At 40.6% G+C, this 27,334-nt stretch overlaps 1 protein-coding gene across 2 annotated transcripts in view; it reads right to left on the bottom strand.

The window, feature by feature from the left end:
• Positions 1 to 14,008, bottom strand: part of FARSB (phenylalanyl-tRNA synthetase subunit beta) — a 40,021-nt gene extending 26,013 nt beyond the window's left edge. The window contains exons 1-12 of one of the 2 annotated variants that reach the window (XM_075201858.1): positions 13,812 to 14,008; positions 13,568 to 13,623; positions 11,847 to 12,001; positions 7,938 to 8,010; positions 7,387 to 7,502; positions 7,063 to 7,213; positions 5,981 to 6,089; positions 5,552 to 5,622; positions 5,393 to 5,454; positions 3,940 to 3,991; positions 2,896 to 2,957; positions 144 to 351 (exon numbers count right to left, since the gene is read on the bottom strand). In XM_075201858.1, the coding sequence (XP_075057959.1) occupies positions 144 to 351; positions 2,896 to 2,957; positions 3,940 to 3,991; positions 5,393 to 5,454; positions 5,552 to 5,622; positions 5,981 to 6,089; positions 7,063 to 7,213; positions 7,387 to 7,502; positions 7,938 to 8,010; positions 11,847 to 12,001; positions 13,568 to 13,623; positions 13,812 to 13,869 (1,173 nt within the window). In that variant the 5' untranslated portion in view covers positions 13,870 to 14,008. The remainder of the gene's footprint in view (positions 1 to 143; positions 352 to 2,895; positions 2,958 to 3,939; positions 3,992 to 5,392; positions 5,455 to 5,551; positions 5,623 to 5,980; positions 6,090 to 7,062; positions 7,214 to 7,386; positions 7,503 to 7,937; positions 8,011 to 11,846; positions 12,002 to 13,567; positions 13,624 to 13,811) is intronic. The other variant, XM_075201856.1, reaches the window with a different exon arrangement.
• Between the last annotated feature and the right edge of the window lie 13,326 nt (positions 14,009 to 27,334).

The following is a 27,334-nucleotide window of genomic DNA, read 5'->3' as shown; positions in this document are numbered from 1 at the left end:
TGCAGTACCTTTGAAACGAGTCCTTGGAAGCCATGGTTCTCAGATGCCCCTTACAATACTGAGATCCTTAAACAGAGTGCCCACGGCACATCTACGAGGGTGGCACACCTACGAGGGTGGCACACCAAAGAGGTGTCACTCACCTGGTTAGCGATGGTGTATGTTTTAGGGATGGTCATCGGGATGTTGTTGAAACCGAAGGCTACAGCTGCGTCCTCTACAATGTCACAGGCATGAATGATGTCTGATCTGGTTGGAGGAATCTCAATCTCGATTTGTTCTTTATCTTCCAGTACATGCGATTTCAGACACATCCGGGTAAGTAGTTTGGCCAAGTTATCTGGTGTTTCCCTGATGACAGAGAAGGAATCCGTGATGTCACTTTACATACACACTGCTCTTTACAGAGCGTGTAGTCATGCATGAACACAACGTGCATTTACCCCTCTCTGAGCAGTACCAGGAGCACCTAATGATTATGATGGCAGGTTGGAATTAGTAATAAAGTAACTGTAACCTTATTTATTTGCTGAAAGTTAATAAGACCCCCAACAGCAGTTCATCCACAACTGGGGCGCAGTTACTTTACAGACTCAAATTTCCAAGCCAAACAGGGAAATATGTTCAGCAATGACTGTCCAACTGGGCAAATACAGGCATCATTTTACTATAGATTGAATAGTTGCATAATCATTATTACACTTTTTAAACATTTAAAACAAAAACAAAAACCTATCCACCACTTACGAAACATCACCATCAATGGAAAAAAGAAAATCCGGTCGGCTTGTAGACAAAGCTTCAAATTATACTACAATAGAATGCAATATATCATCATCATCATTTGTTTATATAGCGCCAACATATTTCGTAGCGCTTTACAATTGGGGACAAACATAATAAACTAATAAACAAAGTGGGTAAAACAGAGAAAGAGCTAAGAAGGCCGCTGCTCGCAAGCTTACAATCTATATATAACCCTGTTTAGGAAGTAACAATGCACAACAGCGACACTCAGTGCTCATATAGTTATGGTAAATAGCAGAAGGCTTGTTTAACATAAAAAAGCAGAGACATTTGCGTGAAACTGCTGTAAAACCTATAAAAAATATATTATTATTAGCCTTTACTTATAGGAGACAGACATAACACCATACAGGGTAGATACAGTACCGAACATTAAACAAATACTACCAAGACTTCAAACACTCCAAACATAGCTTATATATATTTCAACGCATTAGTAATAGAAGACAAACTGTTAGAACCTAATTTATTCATTGAAAGAGTGGTGTACATGGCGGTGTATACGATGGTATGTCATACCGCCTTCATTGTAACAGATTGCGTTTCCCATTACATTTTCCATACTGCCACTTCTAGATTTCCACTGCATTAAAGTGAAAAACAAACACCTACTTAAGGGCTGAAGTAATTACCTCAAGATGACACCAGGGTTCAAAGGTCAACCTCATACTGAGCAATAATTCTCTTTTCAGTAGTGTTTGATTCAGCTGATAGCTTCATCCCATCAGATTAGCTCACAAGACACATTGCCCCACTGACACTATATTCTCCCTTTAGACAGTGATTACTACACAAGAAATGTCACAACTCCTAAATATAGTTACAGTGCACAACCTTTACACACATAGGGGAATTCTGAAGTCTGATGGAAGTCTTTTCTGTGTCTTCAATCTTGTTACAGACTTATGAACGTGCTTTTATACAACGCCTGTTATATGAATCAAGGACGTACTTCACTTTCTGTGAATTCTAAATTTAGGAAAGAGCATCGAGAACTTGCCATCATTTTATCAGTAGATGCTGAGATTTGAAAAATTAAAAAACAATGAAATAAACCCCAAATGGTACTTCTGATCTGTTAAAAATATAAACAAGCTGCTGTGTTTATAGATTGCCAATCCTAAGAATAATGTCACAATAAATCAAATGTTAAGCTCAGAGAGCTAATTTAACCCTTTATTTTAGCAGAGCAATACAAATGAATACATAAATAAATGTTCATCTCACAAGGAAATTCATGTATTAAATAAAATGCAATATATCAAAAATAAACCAATAACCTGGTATCAAATCTTGTGCACTTCACAAATAGAACTCCGTCCAATCATTCATAGATATATTCACCAGAGTGTGTAGGAAAGATTGTTCATATTATTTTAAGATTAAAAGGGCCACAAGCATATATTCACTATTAAACACAGTCTGTGAATCCACCAAAGAATATATACAAATTGTCCCCAATTATTCATTTAGGAACTTTTGACCACAGGTCTCTGTTAATTGTAGGGAAAATATGTAGGTAGAATCCAAGGTCTATAAGCTCTTCCAATGAAGAACGTGTCACAGAGCATTCCATACTCAGACGTTCACACTCTACATCTGAGAAGCTGAATGATGGAAGATCAATATATACCAAGAAATGATTCCTCTCTCCTTCCTCTTAATCTAAAACCCTTGCTCTTTTCTGTATTTTTGGTATAACCAAAACTTTAGAAAGGTTTTGGTGTGTTAATGGATCGCAGTGAATAGATATTGTACCGCGGGAACACCTTTGGGAAGTTCATAAGCGTTGATATTTTTGAGATACTGTTTTTTTATTTAATAAATATATTTCCCTGTGAGGTGAGTGTTTGTACATGTATTCATTTATAGTGATCGGCTAAGATAAATGACAAATCCTTGCTGTGAGTTTAACACTTTAGATGTTGAGTCTTGATGCTCTCAATAGAACAGAGGATGAATTAAAGCCAAGGGTTCAAGACCAGGGTCTAATAAAAATATCTCTATACCAGCAATAACGCTCACAACAAAGTCAGGGGCAAAATTTGTGACTTCTTCAAAGGCCCAAATAACTTTTACTTCTCTTACCTGATCCCAATTTTACTGTTCATTTTCTCAGCAGAGAGAGTTTCTTTCCTGTATGCAAGCTCCTGAAATGTAAACACAGTGTTCTAAAATAGTGTGTGTGTTAACATGTATGAGAATGATAAGAATAGCAAAATAATAATAATAATAATAATAACAATAATAATACACAGAGAAACAGACAGAAAGCGGAAAGAAAATGTGAGAGAACCAGAGATTTGGAAATAACCCTAATAGTATACAAAGGAAAAAATATTCAAAGAAACGGACGCAGAGATGGGACACAACCAAAATGCCATTAAATCCCTGATGTCCATTTAAACAATCACTTTAGGATTTGACATGAGCATTATAAAAAAATATCAGAACTGATGTAATTTTAAACATTCCATGTAACAGAAGATCAATATACAGCCTAAAATACCCAATAAATAAAAAGTGTAATCTGAATGGAGAGAGTGAGCGTAAACGCTGAACCACAGGATCCCATGTTGTTGGGAATTTAGTCAGGACTAAGGGGTATATTTACTAAACTGCGGGTTTTAAAAAGTGGAGATGTTGCCTATAGCAACCAATCAGATTCTGGTTATCATTTAGTATATTCTACAAAATGACAGCTAGAATCTGATTAGTTGCCATAGGCAACATCTCCACTTTTTAAAACCCGCAGTTTAGTAAAACTAAGGCTTATTTTCGAAAGGGAAAACCTGCACCGTAAATAGGCTTGTTATAGACACCATGCCCCGATCTGCGCACCAATGCACCTGGTGTTATAGGTAAGCACATGGATTTGCAGCCAAGATGGTATTGGTGTAAAATGTTTGCCCTGTGTGATGGGACAAGTTGGGGAACCAGCAGCACAGCTGGCAGAGTGTAGATTATGTACATGAGCGTGTCACATATAACATGATTACATTCCTGCGCTGCTATGAACATTTTATATTGGCGCATTTCTGCTTCTATAGCGTAAGGCTGATGAGGACACAGGAGGTGGAACAATCTTACAATAGGTCCCAAAATATTACATTTCAGGTTATTATTTCTTACTGGGTAGAAATAACTCTTTCCATCCGGGTAAATAACTTCAGCCGCCTCAACGCTGAAAAATAAAGATATACATATTAATTGCAAGTAGCTGTTTTCTCCATCACTGTGGTTTCCTCTGATGACAAATGAAAGTCAGGACAAGTTGTGCTGGGCAGTACGGCAATATACCCACCAGAGATCTATGCTGCACTTTAACACAGTCTGTACTGTAACACCATGTCCTATATAATGCAGTATGAGCGTTGAAATAAAACCCAGCAGCATGCTTTATACATCTACAATCAAATTATATGTAAGAGTGCTAAAAAACAATGTCTCATAAAAGGTTAGACATTCCAATGTCAATACAGTTTTAATGAGTGTCTAGATAAGGTGAACCTTTAACAGTTATTTTTTTGTTCTAAATGAAATCACTAATTTATTGAGATAAAATAAAGTTTGGGGTGAGCACTGTGTTGTCTATAGCAGCTCTTCCTGTCCTGGCATGGGAGACACTCCGATACTGCGTACAGCGGTGACAGAGAAGCCGAGACCAATGATATGGTCAGATCAAAGACCTGCCCCTCTTCCTGAGATAAAGGAGTATGCAAACTAGGCGACCATACAATATAAAGAAAATGGATCCACTGAAGTCACTTAATGAATAGCATTAATGGGAATGACTTATTCTTGGGGCACTGGTATTTATTATACAAGAGGAACCAATCCATCAGTGAAAGTGATAAATGAGTCATTTACAGGGGACTTACATCAGTTCTACACTTATTTTCAGTGAGAGCTGTCATTGAGATTGCTGTGAACAGGAACGTTGAATCATTAATCCAAAACAATGACTTGGGATGTGGGATGGACTTTAAGTAGAAATATGGCACCATGCATTGAGCTACTTTTAAATGATTTTCCGAGCATACAGAGCTGCCCACATTGAAGGAAATGTAATATTGTGCATTTTGTCTACAACTGTTTGTTTGTTTATTGAACATTTAGTTTCATTTTAATAATAGTCTGGAAAAAAAATATTTTTGACCTGGAGCTATGAGGGAATTTTTGAAAAGTAAATGAAGCATACTCAGGGACAGTAGTCACAGGCAAGGAGAATGAGAGCCATGCACTGACTGCTGAGTCAAGCAACAGCAGCAATAATATGTGTAAAAGACAAGTGTATAAGACTTCAGCTCTCATTGTCCCCAATAATAACCATTCCACAGGCAATGGTGTGGAAAAGGAGGTGTTGCCCATAACAACCAATTAGATTCTGACTATCATTTTTCTAGCAAACTTAATGAAAATAAAAGCAAACATCCTATTGGCTGCTGCAAGCAACACAACATTTTCTTCACAGCACATGTAGAACAATTTTCATAAAGGTTTCCAAATTAATACACAGGACCTGTGGCAGAAGTCAAACTAATGGTCATTCCTTACATCAGCAACTCATTCAAATTTTACTCACGTGAATGGCTCTTTGCAGTATTCACTGAACATAGTGACCATAACATCCAAGACTATTTTCACCTGCACAATATAGAAAGTCAAATTAATAATCAACACACGGAAATAATTTAAAACTTGTTACAAACATGGGTACATGACCATGTGTGATCTCCATCACCTTTGTCAGATCTGTAGCTGTACACTCTATGAACACATTGCGGGTTTTCAAGCTGATTTTTGTGTGATCCCCTTAAGAGAAAAGAAACAACAAATCAGAATTACACATAACAATAAAGTTTATGTTCTCAACATTTCTCAAACCCCCCGAGCTCGCCATCACAGTGACAGCTAATTATCAGTACATCTCAGTGAATGTAGTAGTGTTTGACAATAACTACAACCCTATCATTCCTATTCATCTTCAGAATAGCAAAGGGGCATCAGAGCTGCCTGTACTTATTAGCCATTCAGAAAAAGAGAAGATAAAAGCCAGAGAACCATCCTAGTAGCAGATAAACAAGCTGTATAGATGGAATTAGGTTATATGATAAATGGCCAGTCCATACAATCAGCTTTCATTAAACACTATCCAAAATTCAGTCCTTACCGTTGATAATTGGTGGCATGGAGAGCAGTACCCCATTACTGTCATAGATCACAGGATACACTGGTTTATCCTCAATGATGTGCAAAAAATGCTTGAGATGGCTGTCAGTCTGCGGACAATAAAATCATATTAATGGATGATCCAGTATATGAGAGAGGAGCAGACAATAGGCCATCATCATGTACGTCATATTATTAATATCTCTAATAGGACATAATTGCTATTCTGGAGATAAACTGTGATTGAAGATAATAAAAGAAAAAAAAAAAGTATTGTACAATTTGTGCTAAATGCTCATGGAATTAAATAAAAACAGCTCTGCACAAAGGAGCTTGCCACTCGCCTTATTAATACCCTATCACCACCAGCAGGGCAGTCAGATAAACTGATGAGTTTTCAGGCTATCTAGTCCTTAGTCATAGCAGTGATAACCGGAGATGTTTTGGAGCACACAGTTCTTTGTCATATGTATCTATGCCCAAGGACCATACAGTCCGAATAAAATCTGTTATCCGACTCCGCTGGTGGTGATGTTCATCATCATCATCACCATTTATTTATATAGCGCCACTGATTCCGCAGCGCTGTACAGAGAACTCATTCACATCAGTCCCTGCCCCATTGGAGCTTACAGTCTAAATTCCCTAACATACACACACACAGACAGAGAGAGAGAGACTAGGGTCAATTTTGATAGCAGCCAATTAACCTACTAGTATGTTTTTTAGGATGTTTTTATAATACAAGAGAGTGACTTGCATCTATGCGCTGGACCAGAAAAGGCTTGTTTGAGGAATACCTCAATATTATAAGTTTATATTATTTTATAAATAACGCTGGATTGCCCTATACTCGGACCCATCAAAGGATGAAAGTCGAGAGTCTACCGCCAACATATATTCCACGGTTATAAGTGAGCTCAGAGACTGAGCAGTATTTCAGTCTTCACCAGTCATACTTCTTCAGCTGTCCGATTTCCCGTTCCTGTGCTTCTTCAGATGTACAATTTCCCAACTGTACGTAGAATTCCACATTGGTCAAAATATATAAAGTGTGGTTGCACATTAAAGACAAGTACGCACCCTGTACAAGTCCATTAACTCTGGGGCCGTATACTCTTTTTTTTGGTTCAGTGGCTTGAACTGTATGCTTGATGGTGGCTTTGCAGTGTAGATAAATGGTCCGGTGATTGTGTCGAGATCATGGGTGCCAATTGCCACCAGTGTCCTTCGCCTGTAAGACAAACACTCCGATAGAACAATGCTGCAAAGTGTCCCCCACAGATGTGTAATTTAGAGGGGTGGAATAATAGAGAAATTGCTACGAAGGCCATGCATGCATCAGTTTGTCATTTCTGCACAATCACAATAAATAAACAACGGAACCACTTAATTACATTCTGATACCTGCATACGTTGTGGTGAAGTTTTTCTTGCAGATCAATGAAGTTCTCGTATCGATCCTGTGTGAAGGTTATGTTCCGGAGCACAGCAGCCACTGCATAGGGACGTACCTGCACCGTCTAACACACACAACAGCAAACATCACTCTAAGCTCATTATTGTTTTCTTATTAACCTTTATTTATATAGCACCAATAGATTATGCAGAGCTCTACAGAGAATATTTATTCATTGACATCAGTCCTTGGCCCAGTGGAACTTACAGACTCTACACACAAATATACATTTATAAAACAATAACCTACCAGTATGTTGTTGGACACATATAACACAGATATATAGTCGGATATATGTGATGTTAGATAACACCAGCATGCAGGAGATTATTTACAAAGTGCACAATCTTCAACTCGACTTGTACATATACAACGGAATAATGCCACAGCTTTATATTTAAAAGAGCAACAAGGTTAAGTTGTTACTGTTTTCTTCCCAGCCCACCAGTGAGAGCACAAGTCACTAGAATGGTCTGCCACAATCAGAGATAGATCTCACCTCCTCTGTGATGAACAGTCTTTGTAGCTGATTGTCAGTGGGAGTAATGCGGTTATATCTAGGGGCACTTATCCTGAAAGCAGAAAGCATAACATTAATATATAGATCTCTCAAGAGAAAATTCCCAGCTGAATTATTTCTCTTTTTGGTAACACAGTTATACATATATAACAATGTAAAGTAACAATCCTACACTACTCCTTATTTATACCACCTGGTGTTTGAGGTACAAAAAGAGGATTTTTTTTACTTATCAAAATATCCATTTCTCTTTGTCCATTGGGGGACACTGCGATACATTGGGGTATAGTAGGTGGAATTGGAGATAGGGCACTTTAAATATTAAACTGAAGGACAGCACCTCCCCTACTATGCCCCTCCTATTGGAGTGCTCTTCAATTTCATAAGGAAGCCCTGAAGAGACAATATAGAACATAACCAACCAACAGTCAGAACAAGGTGAGGGCACGCAGTGTCCTCCGATGAACTCAGAGAAATGGATTTTATTATGAATAAATAATCCTCTTTTCTCTGTCATGCCATTGAGGACACTGCGATACATTGGGGGCATAACAAAGCTTCCCTTAAGGGAGGGATTGCTCTGAAACAACTAGGAATGACACTACGAAACCAAAGCATCCTGGGATGCAAAACATGATAACCAACAAAAAGCGGAAAGCAGTGTGGACCAACGACCACACAGTAACCCTGAATAACCGAGTTGCTCGAAGCAACTCAGGCGTCACCCAGAAAACACCAACTGCCCCTAGTAGAGGAAGAATGGATCCGATTGGCACAGGTCTAGCCCCACAAGGAAGCCCTACAAACAGTGATAGTATCTAAGGACAATAGAGTGCGCATGAGACAGCCACCCACCCACGCATGTGCACATCACACCGAAAGAAAAGGGTAAGTTAGATAACAAAGCCGTATGGTCCAGAAAGCATTCTAGAGCCCGGAACACAATCCGAAGAAGCAAAGAATCAGCATAAAATGGAGACCAAGGAGAATGATGGAAGAACAATCTCCCAGGTTCCCAACAGAGAATTGCACCGTTCACACCAGTGGTGTACAGACTTCCAGTGGACCACTTAGTCTTGGAAGTCTCCTATACATTCTGGTGATATGGCTGCCCAAGCTGTCCTCTCCGGTAGAGGAGATCTGCTACAGCAGCGTGTGCAAACAACCAGAGGACAAGTTAGTCTAGGAAGTCTCTTTCTCAGACCTGTAGATGAAATATAAAGACACAGAGCAGGGATACTGTCCACAGGACTATTAGCATTACATTTTGCACCAGTATAATACAGCACAGACTTTCCAGCAGACCCATTAGTCTTAGACGTCCCTTTCTCAGCCATAGTAGTAAAGTTAAAGTAAAAATATTACCAGAGAGAGGCGGAAAGCAATATATTTTTAGTAAACACAGAAGCTGTAAAATACAGGCAAACTGGTCACTGACACCTATATTAGTAATTATAATGATATAGAAATATAGGTGTGCTGACTCACACTACAGACGAATAACAAGGTACAGAGGACTATAACGTTAAACCAGACAGTATAAAGCCTTGAAGGTCTTTACAAATGTCACAAACCGGAGAAGCGCAACAGGATAGAAAATGGCGTCTCCGCTGAGGAAGCACGCCAAGGGGAAGGAGGAGAAAGACCTTCCCTTCCTACTCACCACTAGGGAGGAACAGGATGGTTCACCATTCCTCCTGAGTGAGCGCAGCAACAGCTATACTCGCTCATTCAACAGAGATCTGCTGTGGCTGCTTGGTCCCGGGAGAGTTGTTCTCGGCACTTGCAGAACTGCTCCTTGCCAAGGGGGACCCGACCACGGCGTTACCGACACTTTTGACAGCCTATTCACCGGATGTGAGCACAAACATTTCGCACAGCATCTCTGTGCAGCGGCTGACAGCTGCCGACAAGATCCTGCACAGAGTGTAGGGGACGGCTGCAGTGTGTTGGGGGTGAGGGAAGCCCACAGGTCACTCACCCCAGCTCAGGGACCCAGAGTGGAGGAAGGCTGCAGGCTATCCACTCCTTGGGAGGCATCACTGAGCCCAACACTAACAGAAAGAAAATAAATCAACAAAGTAAATGCAAGAAAAGTGAAAATAAAATAAAAGTCAAAATCCAAAATTCAAGGCAAGAGCCCTAAAAGCATGCCCTAGTCCAAAATCACATAAAATAAGAAGGAGAGGTGTAGTAGGGGAGGAGCTGTCCTTCAGTTTAAAGTGCCCTTGCTCCAATTCTACCTACAATACCCCAATGTATCGCAGTGTCCCCCAATGGCATGACAGAGAAAGTAATGTGAAATTGCAGTATCAATATATTATATATCACCCCTTTTATAAAGTCACCCTTGTCGAAAAGTCAGTTTTGGATGGTATTTTAAGATGGCAACATAACAATGGAGCTGTATATAAAAATAATTTAAATCCTACTTAAGATGTACCCATCATATCACTACAATACTTAGTGTATACAAAATCATGTATAATATATCATATTGTTCTGATATTTTCCCTGCAGCTGAATTATATTTCATCAGTGTTCTGTCACATACATGGTATGATAATCCACCAGGCATTCCAGGGGGTGTATTTACTAAACTGTGGGTTTGAAAAAGTGGAGACGTTGCCTATAGCAACCAATCAGATTCTAGCTGTCATTTTGTAGAATGTACTAAATAAATGATAACCAGAATCTGATTGGTTGCTATAGGCAATCAACCCGCAGTTTAATAAATATACCCCCAAGTCTTCTATGATACCTGGCGGGATCAGGTGAAGATGAGGAAGGTCTGCAGACTGCTTACATCACTTGAATGACAGATGAAGTTTCTGTACACTCTCCCCAATTTGGACTGTGTTATGTGCTAATTTCTAACTCTCTGTCAGTCCTACAAGTCTTATAGGGAGAAGGCTCCTAGTATTGTTCCATACAAAAAGTTTGGTCTGGGTGAAAATACAGAGAGATTGATGCAGTAATACTCCAGTCTGCATAACGCATCTTGCGTCAAATCGCTCTGCGCATGCAGAAAAGTGGCAGCACACATATGTATATATGCAGCTTTCTAATATTCTGGCACCTGGAGAGGAGGTCTGGGGAAGCCAAAGGGTGTTCTAACATAGTCAGAATACAGTAAACATGTATTTGTGCAATTTCGAACAGATGCAGATTGGGACACAGACGATATATACATCCGCACGCCCAAGTCGCAAATAGCGGATGACGGTTGCGAGCAATAGTGAACCGCTTGCGATTGGTTGTTTGCATGTCTAAGAAAATGTATTTTATTTTTTTTATTGTATACGGCAGGTGGCTGTGTTTCCTGTATTAGAGGTTTTTGAGAATGTCTAATAGCGAATATGTATTTAGCAAGAAAAAAAACAAAAACAAATTGGTTATAAATATGAGCTTATGCACAGACCTGCATGTATCTTGCGATAGTTCCAGCTTTGCATATGTCCACAATTGCAGCTTTTTAAGTGAATGCAATTTGTGCCTGCGATTTTGGACACCACTGTGCATAAGCCCCAACGTCAGTATTTACGTTATTCAGACGAGTGAGAGCAATTTGTATTTCACACCAAGTTTTATATGAGAACAGTGTACTAGATTTACCAGTCTGTGAATGGGAAGGGGAGTAACGTACATAACTTTAATATAACGTGAACTACACCGTTTTAAAATTAGCATTCAAAATAAAAAATGCATATATTGTATATGTGCCATCGTATATTGTTTGTGTTTTGATGATTAGTCCACATCTGACTGCCTGAATTATTTCATTTATAGCTGGAAAACAACTTTGTATTGGCTGTAAGGATGAATATAGATGTTTCCATCTTATAGAGACAGCAATATATAAATGGACATGACATGTAAAGACAGTACCTTTCTTTAAAGACTTGCAGCCCACGCACCAGCCCCTCCAGACACAGGAGATCATAACGGTTGGCGGGCACATCAATCTTGAAGAGGATAACATCCGATGCCTCATCTGCTTTTAGATCACCTTTCTCTTTGCTGATGATTTCTCTCTCTGAAGTCTTCAATGGAACAATGACATACAAGTTACATTAATACCTTGTCCTGCCCTGGACATAATTTAGCATACTTGAAATCATTCTTATTAGTTTATTGCTAGGTTGACCAATAACAGTAATCAAACACGTATACAAAGTGCTAGAAAATAAAATAGCATGCACATATTTCTAGAGCACAATTACTGGCAAAAAATAAGACCTTCTAAATCTTATAATCATATTATCTACTTCTCAATCTGTCTATAATATGGTGATGGATTGCCAAACTCAGTTCTCCCCTCCAGACTAAATAGATATGCCTCAGTTTCCTTAAAATGTTATTGCCCAGTAGAGGAAAGTATACAAAGTTTACATGTAACTAACCATCATTATTAACATACACCACACAAGGCACGTTTGTCTGAAATGAGTGTAATTCTGTTGGTACACCACAGTATTGCAGAACTATAAAGTAGTCTCCTCATCATTGGCATGTGTATGGCAGTAAGGAATGGATGCACTTCAGAACATCGGTCACATAATTATCTTCCCACAAATAAAGAACAGTTAAAAATTTGTGTAAGTAATGAAAAATGATATGGTAGCGCTGAGGAGTCAAGGACAGGGATGTCTAGAAGATCTATGAATTACCATCTCAGTTCAGCTTCATTACTGTACAGTGTGTTCAACTGTCATTGCTGTCCCACCTTTGGTGATCTCCCCTGCTTCCTTGGTGGCAGCAGCTGTCCCCAAAAATTAAGAACAAATGTCCTGACTCTGTTTCCAGCAGCGAGTATGATACTAAAGGAGACATACCAGACACACAGCTACCCCAAGCTATGACCACAAGAGTACCCCCAGTAGCATGAACAAGGAACTTCTCTGGAACCAGAAGATGAAAAAGGGTTCTGTTCCCGTGAATGGAAAAGGACAGATGTAGATGACAGATGACTCATGGTGACTGATTCATGTTTGTGTCTCTGGATTCTTCTGTTTCTCTTCCTTACAACCATACCACGGCTAGCTGTACAGAGATGACAGTCACCAATGACGGTTTTATTATTGGCGGCTGATAATGCTGCTGGCTAACAATAGCCACATAAGTTTTCACCACCAGCAGCTACAATTGTTATTCCACTAACTTATGTATCAAATGCTCCGCGCACGTCTTAGATTGTAAGCTACTTTCAGCATCTTTAGCCTCTGATTCATGTCATTGTATGTAATTTGTTTGTGTTATGATCCCTTCCATGTAGAGTTGTGGAATATGTCAGTGCTCTAGGAATAAAAGGTAAACTTTAAACTTGTTGCTTGTAGAAATTGTCCTACTGTTTTAGGATATACAAATGTTACTTTTATTTGTGTGCTTTATTTATAGTTATGTTTATTGTGGCTTTCAAATAAAACACAATGCCCTCTATAGCATCACATCGCAGTGTCCGTCACAGAAAGGCCAGTGCCACTAATTCTTTTATAACTTTCAGAGTATCAAAACATGGACACACTACATAAAGTGTCAATTTAGTAACATGAGAGGCACTTTAGTTTATTTTAACATTAATAAAGAAGTTTACAAGTACTGATACTTACAATCTCATCTAACTCTAGACCAAATTGAAAGCAGAGCTCATCAAATTCTTCATCAGCTAGAAAGAAAGAGAGAAAGTGCATTTATTATCTTCCCACAATAAACATAGGCAGCCTGGAAAATGATGCAACTACTTATGAACGCATGTTAGGGCACAAATGATTCCATAGTGAAATTCAGCCATAAACCTTTGATAACATAAAGGCCCCGTCCGTCCAGCAAGAAGTGACAGTGACAGGTACTCACTGTAGGTCCGGCCCAGGGCCTGGTAGAGCAGATCTCTCTTCACTGTGACAGTCGGCATGGTTCAGCTGCAGCACCGGCACCGGCAGGACCTCAGAGCTGAGAGTAAGCCTTCCCCGCACACTGCGGTGTCCACGGCGCCTGAATTACTGGAAATTCCTCCATGGCTTTCATTCGTCCTGTTTCATATATCGTACATTAACTAGCAGGTATTCTATGCTAAAATTTCGCTTTGCAAAATAAGAACTGATACATATTACACAAGTTTATGTTTAATACCCATGTGGGCATAGTGCAGGGCAGCCGCATACTCTTTACTATGAATTGCATCACATTTGTAGCTACTAAAGATCAGACCTTCACCGCAGCCAATAAGATGAGAGAATTCAGCACTCAGACAATTGTTGACAGAAGTTAGGTCGAGGCTTGGAACGCAAAGGTAGAAGAGCCCCGTCAGGAAGGGTCTCTGGGGGTCGGGGCGAAGCTTTATATTGGGGGGTGTGGCGTGCGGCCCCGGCTGATGCTGCCTGTAGTATTTACAGAACAGCTGGAGAGAGACCACGTTGTATGGCAGCAGTACCTTACACTGTTATGTTAGGATATATTTTGGGATTAATGTTTCACAAATCACAATTTTCGGAGCAATTTATAATTTGATTAACTGAGGCTGTTTATTGCAGCAATAAAAAATTACCCTTCAACTATATTTTTTATCTGTGAGCAATCCCTGAAATTCAGGAGCCTTCCAGGAGAGTAGGCAAGTATGGTGTTAGATACGGCACATTTACCTCTATCTTCTGAGATACGAAGCTCTGATACCAGCTACCGAGTCCAATTAACATCGGACCTCCTAATTGCCCTACTGTGACCAACTACATAGGGTAGGTCCACTGGACGTCCTGCCTTGGCTCAACGGGTAAACCCACTATCCCTGTGCACTAACACACTAGTGGGCACATCTATCGGATGTGCTGGCGCGGCACTTGGCTATGCAAGTGTGTGGCTAGCTGCCTCCTTATATATCTCTTCACTATTGTGTGAAAATGCTGCCTGTGCTGTGCATAGAGTTAATTGTTCAGATCTCTTGTTTCCCAATACAACTGTTGGAGTGCCTGCCTTATCATGACTGTAATTTACAGCATTGACGAACAGGGGAGGGCTGGCAAACTTTGGCCAGGGGGACAAAACTCTGCTCAGCAGCCTTTTAGGAACATTTGAAAGTAAAATACGTGCAGGTAGCCCAGTGACCCAGCCCAAAGTAGCCCACTAAGGGGGTATATGCCCCAGCTTGCCCCTGTTAACGAACACTGTACCACTGCATATGATAGTTTCCGAGCTCCACCAGGTGGCAACTGAGAGGTACTAGAAACTCCAATTTCTCAGCCCTTTCACACTGTTCTTGTAAAATACAAGTTGTGTCCAGTTACTCCTACCTACAGCCATTCCTTCCAGCCCGAGTGGTTGACAACCACCAAAACACCAAGTGCTCTTCACATTAATCCACTGAGTGGCTTGCTTACTCCTGTGCACAGCTACCACATCTCCACCCCAATGGTTTCCCGGTGGAGTGTTCCTGCCTCAACCCTTTCCTTCCAAATTACGTCCCACACTAGTCTATTTTTAGCCTAAGACGCTGGTTTCACAGTGAGTGGACTATTGTTCATGGACACAGAGTTTCCCTATAAGAGTTAGACACAAGGCTAGCCATGCATAAGGCATGACTGGTTGTGGACCCTCCATCCATGTTGCCCTAATCACTCATCCAACTAACCTGTCAGATGAACGACTTTGAGTATGCTTTATCAACCCATCACTAAATATTTCTTGCTTGTTTACACAGCTGGTAGCTCAGACAAACTCACTCACTGTAACTGACTTCACCAGCCACCTTCAGAATGACCCCTACAAAAACAAAAGCTACCACATCAGCAACCTCCTGTCCATTCCTTCAAAGCCCAAACCCCTAAGCGGTCAGAAACATCCAGAGACACAACATCTACCTCTACCTCTGACATGCATGTCCCAGACCAGAGTAAAGAATAAATGGACACTCCAGACCTGGATGGCCCCGTCACGTTTAAGATTATGCAAAGCATGTTATCTAATTTTTAAGATTGAGCTGCTGATGGACATAAGATCGTCAATTAAAATTCAGCAAGGTGTCGCAGACCTGGTGTCATGAATCCAGAGTTTGGAGTAGACCTCGAAGCACCGCTCTAGATAGACTTACCCCCAGAGAGGTGCGGAGTCTAACGGTAGAGAGGTATTCACCAGGGATCCACGCAAGGGAATATGGACTTAGCTGCTCTCTAGTCGCAGGTCGTTGTCCTCTAAGGGGGATTAGAGCATAGTGAGATGGATCCGTGGATAGGAGCAGGACTGCTGGACGATCAATACAGAGGTTCATGTGAACGGTGAATAGCTGAGAACAGGACTTATTATGAGACACGAGGTTCCTGCAACAATACCACAGCTCTTGATCATGGACCAGGTAACACAGGATACCAACTGAGAGGTGATGAACTGCAGAGAACTGATGCACTGAGATTCCTGGAAAGCGAATAGCTTGAGCATGGTACCGATCATAAGGCACAAAGTTCTTGCAATAATACCACAGGTCTTGATCGTGAAACAAGTAACACAGGATACCGATGTGCAGACGAGAGCCAGAGAGAACAGTGTCCTAACAGGTAAGGAGACCTGAATATCTGGTACCTTAGTAGAGAAGCAGGTGCTTTAAATAGAGCTGACAAGCAATTAGCCAATCAAGAGAATGCAGTGAGTTTTGAATAGACCAGGTGTGGCATGCTCAGTTCAGACCAGCAAGTGAATGCAGGGAGTGAGAACCAAAGGAAACAGGTAAGAACAGTGACCAGAATGAAAGGTAGCTGGTGCAATGTGTGACACCTGGGGGGTGGGAGAAGTCATATTGAAGATAAAATGAACTAGTAGCCTCCCACAACAATCTCATCACTGAACATGAAAGGTTAGAAAAGAAAGTCCACACGCTACAGGATAAGATTGCTGACATGGAAGACAGGTCTAGACGGAATTACATCAAGATCCAGGGCATTTCGGATTCAGTCATGCCGACTGAATTGCTCTCTTTCGTCACTGACCTGTTCTATAAAGTATTGCCTGAGGTGCCTGAACAAGATTTAGGGCTAGATTTACTAAGCTGCGGGTTTGAAAAAGTGGGGATGTTGCCTATAGCGACCAATCAGATTCTAGCTGTCATTTTGTAGAAAGTACTAAATAAATGAAAGCTAGAATCTGATTGGTTGCTATAGGCAACATCCCCACTTTTTCAAACCCTCAGCTTAGTAAATATACCCCTTAGTTATAGATCGTATCCACAGGTTCCCCAGGCCTAGGTCTAGGTCTGAGGATCTGGAGGATTTTCAAGACATGCTCTTGAAAATCCACTTTCTTCAAGTTACGGAGCGTATATTGCGGGCCGCTAGGCTGAAAGATAATGCTAAATTCCTTCATAATCTTCAAATATTTCAGAATTTCTCATGGACTACGATTAATAAGTGTAGATCCTTTTAAGCAATCACTAAAGCACTGCAAGAACAAGAGATCCTCTACAGATGGGGGTTCCCATTTAAATGAATCATCCGGAACAACAACACCATCAACATCATCTCTTCAGTGGAGGACGGAGTGGCCCTACTGAAATCATAGGATGTTCCTGTTTAAGAGATAACCCATACCTCTAGACCACGCCTCCGACATGATTGGTCAAAATAAGTCTGAGGTCGAACTATTCTATGTACAGGTATACAAGATCCTTGCGGGGCGTGTTCTGCCCATCATGTGGGCACCGCAAGCACGCCCCCTGGAGCCCGCATCTTGTGCACACACACCCACTTTTTCCTTGGCACGCCCCCGCAGAGGCCCAACCGTTGAAGCTGGAGCCGGGCAGACGGCCGCCTCTCTGGGGTGATTATACCTTGCGCGCCGCTGAATATAGCTGAATTCCCAGCCCTGAAGCTCACTGTTGACAGACTTTATGGAAGCTTATGCACATTGTCTATGCTGATTTGCCAACACTTCACAGGTCTCTCTCATTGGTAGTAAACTCTATTTCAACACCACTAGTTTCAACCAAGTTTAGTCCTGTCATTCTACCAGCTTTCTTTTTCAGGTGTTGCAGGACGTGAGAGGTTGTAGATTTTCTCTGCCAGACACATAAGAGACTATTGCTTACGGTTTATGGTTTCTCATTGAAGTGTTTAAGGTATTACATTTTACACGTGCTATTTTCTCACTGTTGTGATGTGCTTAGATGTGCAACGTTTCCCCCTTGTTATCCATAGTTGAGCAGTACACCATAATTTACTGGATTGACATAGGTGAGACGGGCCCTAGTTACCTACATTGCTGGTTCCCTACCCTACCAGCAAATGTTCTAACCCAATGCTTTGTGTTATTTCAGTTATTTCTTCCCTATTTTCACCTTTACAACCCCACCACCACAGAACACCCCAGCTCCCACAACATTCATCACCTTTGGCCTCCTCCCTACTGGCATTACCGGGAGGCATTGAACTTAAGCTTAGACATTCCCTGCACCTCGTACACCTGTATAAATGGTTATATTTCTCTCTCAAAATGCTAGAGGCCTACACTCCCCAAACAAACAAAGGCTGGAACTGACCTCTTTCCTCAAATCCAAGGCTGACGTAGTCGCCATACAAGATACTAATTTTCTGGTCTCTGCCCCCTCTCTCCTCCGGGACCGTCATAATCCAGTGTGTTATACTGCTAGTGGACCCCTCAAGTGCAATGGGGGTTACCATATTAATTAGTTTCTTTTGCATATGAAATTGACGAAAGGTGATAGCAAAGCTGGTTCATCCTTTTGGTATAGCTTCTCCTTCCTCTCTGCTCCCCAGCATAAAACTAAAGTACAGTTGCAATGAGAAGCAGACCTACCTCTCCAACAACTAGTGGGAAGCTGTCTTCTTGTACTTCTACCATATGTCCAAATATGTGATACAATTAGTAGGCTGTACCTCACTCCAGTCAGACTCCATAAGATGTGGCCCTCACAGTCGAAGTTTTGCTGGCGCCAATGTAATGTAGTAGGTGACTTGGTACATATTTCCTGAGGCTGTCCACTTATTCAACCGCTTTGGTTGTCTCCACTAATGAAATGATTTAACTGGCATGTCTATGTTACTGAGGGAGAGGAGGCCCCTCTTGCTTGCCCCAACCCCATGTCACAACTTCACAAGCCTTTACTTACAGAGTCTCCCCAATCAACTCAGATCCCTGGGTGTGAGTGGGTATGTTGCCCTCTTTGTTGGAGAAACTCCCTCTATTTTTGGAAAAGTGGTGATACGCTATTGTTGTGGTCCTACCCCACTAAGTCCCCCCCCCTCCTCTTTTACTCTGATCCTCCCTTACACCCCCCCCCCCATTTTTTTGCTTTCTGTATTCCTTCATTTTTTGAAAATCAACAAAAATACTATTTAAGTTAAATATCTATATATATCACCAGGGGCAGCTGTGTGTTATAAATCAAACAGGAATACAAGGTGCGCCCAAAAAGATAATATGTTTAATTAGAAATAAAGATAAAATTAAAAACAACTGAACTCACATGTACATTATAATATAATCATAGCATGTACCAATGTAGTGGCATAAATGACATCCTATAGGTGAATACAAAGATGACTGAATGCTATAACAATATAGGTGTCTGGCCAGTACACCAAAAAAACAGAATCTGGATATATTCGGAGAACCACAGCTGTGTATGGTATATAACGGGAAAGATCTCACCCTATAATAGAATGTGCCTGTAGTGAGGAGGTATAATATCTCCTAATCCATATACAGCAATCGTGTTATCCAGGACATATTCATGTATAGTCACTTGATACAATACCCGGATTGTTGACAGTGATATGCCCTGTCACTAAAGTACGTAATCTCCAGATTACGCACTTTTTGACTTCTGGAGTCCGTCGCAAAGACACCACAAGAGACCTGACGGTGTTTGAGTCGTTGTGCTCCATAACAAATTGTACCACTCCTTTACTCTATAGCATATATAAATTGCTTATAGAGAATCCCTTTAGCTCTACCTACGTGTACAAGGGATTGGGAGAGGGATTTAGGAACCCTGGTCAGAGAATCTTATTGGCCAACTATCTTCAAGACAACTCATGCCTGTTTCGTCAGTGTTTCTATTATAGAGGCGCAGTATAAGGTTTTCACCAGGTTGAATAGATGCCCTGCCTATTTAGCGAAATCTACCATGGGTTTCCTGACTCCTGCTGGAGATGTAACCGTGCTCTCAGTACCCCACTACACATCTGGCGGAACTGTGTCATGCTTTATTCCTTTTGGAATCAGGTCATTGCCACCTCTAGAGATATCCTGGGAGACACAGTGGCAGATAGTCCTTCTTTATGGCTTCTTATTAAAACGAGTGTTCCCTTATGCCGGTTTAAAAAAATCCCTTCTGAAATATATTCACTCAGCAGTCAAAGCAGTGATCTCAGTCCATTAGAGATCTTCCACCAACCTTGCAGGAGTGGTTCAGGAGCTTGGAATTCTATAGGACAATGAACGAATTGATCCTATCCACTGCTGATAAATTATTCTGACTTTTATTGCAGTGCACCAAAAAGTGACATCACCTGTGTTGTCCCACTACTTACAAAGAGACTTTGTAGTCCCATGTGTACGGACCCTCTGGTCATTTACACCCATGCCCATCAACTAGTCAGGGCTTGAGAAGGAGGTGCACTGTGTAACATTTGCACCCCACACTACACACAGTGACAGGGGGTTACATATATATCCTATAAAAAACAAATTACCTCAAAATGTAAAGTCACAAGTGCGCATAATGATATTGACCTATATTTTCCAAGAAGAAAGGCCTTCCATTGCACCATTCTAGCACTGCTGCTTGGTGTAACAGTCCTAAAGACAGGAGGGGTACTGGACCGTCTTCCCAGGAGCTGATGTTACCTGTGGGAAGGGAGCCGCAAATGAGGGGATGGGCTAGGGATGTAAAAGTCTTGGCCAAGGCTCCGGAAAAACTCTGTCTACGCAGTGTACTGTGTGAGTTCCACTCTGTCTACGCAGTGTACTGTGTGAGTTCCACTCTGTCTACGCAGTGTACTGTGTGAGTTCCACTCTGTCTACGCAGTGTACTGTGTGAGTTCCACTCTGTCTACGCAGTGTACTGTGTGAGTTCCACTCTGTCTACGCAGTGTACTGTGTGAGTTCCACTCTGTCTACGCAGTGTACTGTGTGAGTTCCACTCTGTCTACGCAGTGTACTGTGTGAGTTCCACTCTGTCTACGCAGTGTACTGTGTGAGTTCCACTCTGTCTACGCAGTGTACTGTGTGAGTTCCACTCTGTCTACGCAGTGTACTGTGTGAGTTCCACTCTGTCTACGCAGTGTACTGTGTGAGTTCCACTCTGTCTACGCAGTGTACTGTGTGAGTTCCACTCTGTCTACGCAGTGTACTGTGTGAGTTCCACTCTGTCTACGCAGTGTACTGTGTGAGTTCCACTCTGTCTACGCAGTGTACTGTGTGAGTTCCACTCTGTCTACGCAGTGTACTGTGTGAGTTCCACTCTGTCTATGCAGTGTACTGTGTGAGTTCCACTCTGTCTATGCAGTGTACTGTGTGAGTTCCACTCTGTCTACGCAGTGTACTGTGTGAGTTCCACTCTGTCTATGCAGTGTACTGTGTGAGTTCCACTTCAAATGTTTTAGTTTTTCTCTATTGCTGCACACATCAGGTTATACCCGTCATCCTCTTATTCTATCATCCAGTTTGTATCATCTTGTATCCATCGAGTGATGACATTGGTGTGTTCCACCTCCTGTGGCCTTTCCTTTCCTCTCCTGCCAGATTGTTGACCTTGTTGCTGGGTGAATTCTGAACTCTACTGGGTGGGAGCAGGTGTCTCCAATGGATTCTCTACCACATTACAAAAGCCCTCCTCAATGAAGGCAGATGGCTGTATAATAAAAAATACAAATTCAAATAGTTAGAATTGATAAAAATAGATGCATGTATTGATTTAACATTACAACAATCTTTATTTTTCAGTTTCCATCAAAGGTAGAGAGATGGCAAGTTATCGCAGAAGAATTTCCCAAACTTTGGCAGTGCCATAGATGGCAAACATGGCAGAATTGTGCCACCATCTAAAACTGGTTCCTATTTTTACAATTACAAGAGATTCTTCAGAATTATCCTGATAAACATAGTGGATACAAAATATGAATTTATCTTCGTGGACATTGTAAAAAATGGAAAAGTGTAGGATAATGGGGCACAGGAACTTCCATGACAAACAATGCACTGACTTTGCCAACATGTAACCCAAAATAACGTAGGTCTTAATTTTGTATTTGTGGCTGATGAAGCATTTGCACTACAAGCTCATATTTTAAAACCTTACCCCCAAAAAGCACTAACACCTGAAAGGAGGATACTCAATTACCGATTATCAAGAACAAGGCGAGTAGTAGAGAATGCTTTCATTATATTAAGTAACAGATTGAGGATTTTTCATACTGTCATTAATCTTCGCCTTGACACAATAGACAAGGTGATGATGGCATGTTGTGTCCTACACAACTATCTTGGGTGTAAAAGCCCCAGTGTGCGCAGCACAGCTTCTGCTTTGGAGCATGGATTATGTTGAGGAAGTGGTTGGATTGACACCATTGGAGTCTTCTCAAATAAGAAATGTCAGCGAAAAGGCCAAGTTAAACATGGAGGAGTAATTGCAATATTTTGTGAGGGTGCCGTTTCATGACAGAATAACATGTTATAATGTATGTACATTGACATTCCATGTTATATTGAAATATACATTTGTATCAATAAATGAATATTTAAAACATTCATGATTTTGTTTGTTTACTCACCGTGCCACTTGCCGGTATGTCTTTAGTTCCTGGAGGAACAGATGAGCAACTGGACACCCCCTGGGGCAATTTGCCAGTGGACACTCTGGCAATTTCTTGGTCAGCTATGAAGCGCAGGAGGTCAAAATTCCACAACTTTGGTACATAGACATCTTCAGCCCCTACCACAGATCTTTTTGAAGCCTCCAACTTATTGAGTTTTTTTAAGGAACGCAGTCCGCATGTTTTGGATCTTCCCTCTGACACAATCTGCATTTGCCTCTGGATAATGAGGAAGAGTGACTGACCATATCCTCATAGCCTTCATCCTCTTCTGCCTGTTGGAGTAGTCCTTGGACTTGCTTTGCCACAAGCAGGGATGTGGTCTATAAGCCTCAATAAAATACTTCATGTTCTTCTACATTCTTGTGAGAAGACATGATGAAATTTCTGATAAAATATGAAACATATTGTAATATTTTATGGTAAATAATAGTAATAGGACATTTCCTATCGTAGCAATAAGCAGCAATAGAAATTTAATTAATTTAATTTTTAATTTTAGCACTTCCCAGCATATGCCTAATTCTAACCACATAACCTGAATAGACACTTTAAATGGTTTTTTTTAGGCACCATAAGCTATGCAATATCATTTAAACTACAGTTGTACTAGTATAGGCAACTGGCAAGTGTGGCTAACACATTTTTGGATACCCTGTAAATCATCCTCTTGCTAACTTTGTTGGTTTATGGTTTTGTGAAAGCAATGAATAGATTACCTGTGCTTGTCACTGCTACTATCCAGGCTGGCTCAACTCACCACAGGAAAAACAAACCTTGGAGACCACCTCTCACAGCGCCTTCTTCCAAACTGAAGATATCTATAGCCTCTACTACAGTGCATGACTGGAAGGAGGATAATACCTGCCCAAATGAAGGACTAATGTGGTAAGACAGAAGAAACAGTATCTGGGTCTCCATAAAATTGAGATCACTCATTGACTCCACTACAGTTTCGTTTTCAGGATACTTACTGGAGCCTGTCAGATATTGTGCTCTTATTATTCTCACATTCAGGGTTAGATTTACTAAGCTGCGGGTTTGCAAAAGTGGGGATGTTGCCTATAGCAACCAATCAGATTCTAGCTTTCATTTATTTAGTACCTTCTACAAAATGATAGCTAGAATCTGATTGGTTGCTATAGGCAACATCCCCACTTTTTCAAACCCGCAGCTTAGTAAATCTAGCCCTCAGTCAGCTTTAGATGATCACATAAGCAAATTATAAATCTCTTCTCTTCAATGTTGTCAATGACAACTATAGTCCTGGTATTAATCCTATAGAGACATGTTTAGAAATGTAGAAGCCTTTCAGCGTTAACAGCTGCTGGAATCACTAATGTTCCGGACTGATTGCTATTTAATTCAGCCTCACGCTGACCAAGGCTTAAACAACAGACAGAAGCACTGCCTAATATAATAGTGTTGTGCATCTCAATATAGTTATCACGTATCTCACTGGTTTAGTTCCATTTTGAGCCTTGTATACATGGATTTCCCATGGTTACTCCTATCTGTTGTACAGTCTGGCGTTCCTCTATCCTTGCCAAGCATTCTGCACATGCGCAACCCCGGGAACCTTTTTAACCTCTGCTCCACGGGTCCTCCTCCTTTCTATGGGGGTCAGTTCATCAGGTCTCCTACCTGATAGGAAGCATCTCCCCTGACTCCCATCCGTGCTCATACTTACGTTTGTTCCTGTCTTTGGGAGTTAGACCGTTCCTTCATCGGCTGCATCAGTCCTGTTCCAGAGTTATAACACCTGTGTGGATCTCAGTGCTTTTGCTCTCCACAGTTCATCGATTCACAGCATTACCCGTTCGGCTTATTCCAAGGAATAAGCTGAACCTACTTCCTTGTATATATATACATATGTATATATATATACAAACACACACACACATATATATATATATATATATATATATATATATATATATATATATATATATATATATATATAATGGACACCATCTCCAGTTTATAAGCAGAGATGCTGTGGATGCTATGTTGACCCTGGTGGCCTATTGTGGATTCCTCCCTTCTTTAACAGATGCCAGAGGGAAGCCAAGAATCGTTGTTCTTAGCGCATCTCGGAAGAGAACTTTTGAACCATAGTCATCAACCACGAATTCCGTGTTACCAGCATAATAATAATCTATTCCTTTATTTGTCTATTTTTACCTTTTTTTCTCATGCAATCTTGTTATGATAGATAAAGAACTAATTTATAGATTATTACCCCACGGATACAATGGTATTTATAAAATATTAAAAAATACATTTATATAAGAACATTTAAATGGCTCTTTCAAACTAAATCTGGCCATACATGTTAAAATCCCATCTTAAGATCAACTATGATCAGAATTTATTATGATCAGAATTTGTTAATTACAATGAGATGTCGATGTCTGTAGAAAGTGATACTAGTATCTGGCATGGTGGAAAATCTTTACATGAGGTGGTCATCAAGTTTTCTTTTGTCCTGATTTACAATATAGACTGATTGGTTGATTATTATTCTAATGGTTTGATGTCAATGGGAGCCCATACACTTTGCAACGTCAATCAAATTTAGTGTGAATAGGGCAATTGGACAGATAAAATAGCCAGGTCAATGGCCACAAATAGAATGTTTATAACCCATCAATCTCAAACACTATAGGGTTGTACTAAATGCATTATCACAGAAAAGGATGATCAGGATGATTGCCTGCAGTTACATTTTCTGCCATTAGATGGCACTAACTTTTCTCTTTCACCTGATACTTTCAATAAAGGAAAAGCAACTCTATTACATGTTAATAAATTGTAAATTGAAAATAATTATAAATAATTTTAATAAAGTATGAACTCCACTTTAACATACATTCCTGTTGATAAAAAATAACATAATAAAATGTAATAATTACAAATAAATTTACATGCATTGATTTATTCAAGCAAAACAGCTCTATATTTTTTGTTTATGTGAAATGAAGGCCTTTTAAGCATATATATGTACATTGTGGAGTGTTTTCTATATGTTTCCAGTGGGAAGGTGGCTATATATTTTTTATTTACGTGGGATGATCATGTTTTAAGCATAGATATGAAAACCTGAGACTTTTTTTCTATGTGTTTCCCATGGGAAGACGGCTATATCATCATCTATTTATATAGCGCCACTAATTCCGCAGTGCTTTACAGAGAACTCACCCACATAAGTCCCTGCCTCATTGGAGCTTACAGTCTAAATTCCCTAACACACACACACACACACACACACACAGACTAGGATCATTTTTTTGAAAGCAGCCAATTAACCTATTAGTATGTTTTTGGATTGTGGGAGGAAACAGGAGCACCCAGAGGAAACCCACGCAAACACGGGGAGTACATACAATCTCCACACAGATAAGGCCCTGGTCGGGAACAGAACTCATGACCCCAGTGCTGTGAGGCAGAAGCGCTAACCACTAAGCCACCGTATTACGCATGGGCAGCACGGTGGCCTAGTGGTTAGCACTTCTGCCTCACAGCACTGGGGTCATGAGTTCGATTCCCGACCATGGCCTTATCTGTGTGGAATTTGTATGCTCTCCCTGTGTTTGCGTGGGTTTCCGCCGGGTGCTCCGGTTTCCTCCCACAAAAAAACATACTGGTAGGTTAATTGGCTACTATCAAAATTGACCCTAGTCTCTCCCTGTCTGTCTCCCTCTCTGTCTGTGAGTGTGTGTCTTAGGGAATTTAGACTGTAAGCTCCAATGGGGCAGGGACTGATGTGAATGAGTTCTCTGTACAGCGCTGCGGAATTAGTGGCGCTATATAAATAAATGATGATGATGATGGGAGTATTTTTGATGCGTTTCCAGTGGGAAGATGGCTGTATCTTCTTTATTTACGTGGGATGATCATGTTTTAAGCATAGATATGTATACTGTGGACTGTTTTTGATGGGCCTGATTCATTACGGCACACAGATCTCAAGGTCTGTGGCCTGTTGAATTTGGGCACAGGGCTGCTGTAATACACAGGCGCAGTTGGTACGTATCTGTCAGCGTCTGTTGAGTCGGTGGTTCGGACGGCTCTTTACTTTGTAAGAAATAGATTTAAAAAAAAAAACAAGCTTGGGGTTCCCCCCTCCTAATGATATTAAACCTAGTGCATACTTGCCAAGTTTTTGATGTCCCCCTCCGGGAAGCGTGGGAAAGATGTTCCTCTCTGACAGCGTGGGATATCCCCATACAGGATAAATAGACCTTGCGTCGGTTTATATTTCATTCTGCGGCAGATGGTTTTAAATAAAAGACCACAGTGCAGCCATTGTAAATAGCTTCTTGTCCTTTTAAGACGGATTCTGCTAATATATATATATATATATATATATATATATATATGTATATATATGTATATATATATATATATATATATATATATATATATATATATGTATGTATGTATATATATATATATATGTATGTATGTATATATATATATATATATATATATATATATATATATATATATATATGAGCATAGCATTTGATCATGTTAGGACTGACCAGATTGGGAAGACTT

Source organism: Mixophyes fleayi, chromosome 3, assembly GCF_038048845.1.
Source record: "Mixophyes fleayi isolate aMixFle1 chromosome 3, aMixFle1.hap1, whole genome shotgun sequence".
Taxonomy (NCBI): domain Eukaryota; kingdom Metazoa; phylum Chordata; class Amphibia; order Anura; family Limnodynastidae; genus Mixophyes; species Mixophyes fleayi.
The sequence above is the reverse complement of the archived record's forward strand: the minus strand, read 5'-3'. Positions and strand labels throughout refer to the sequence as shown.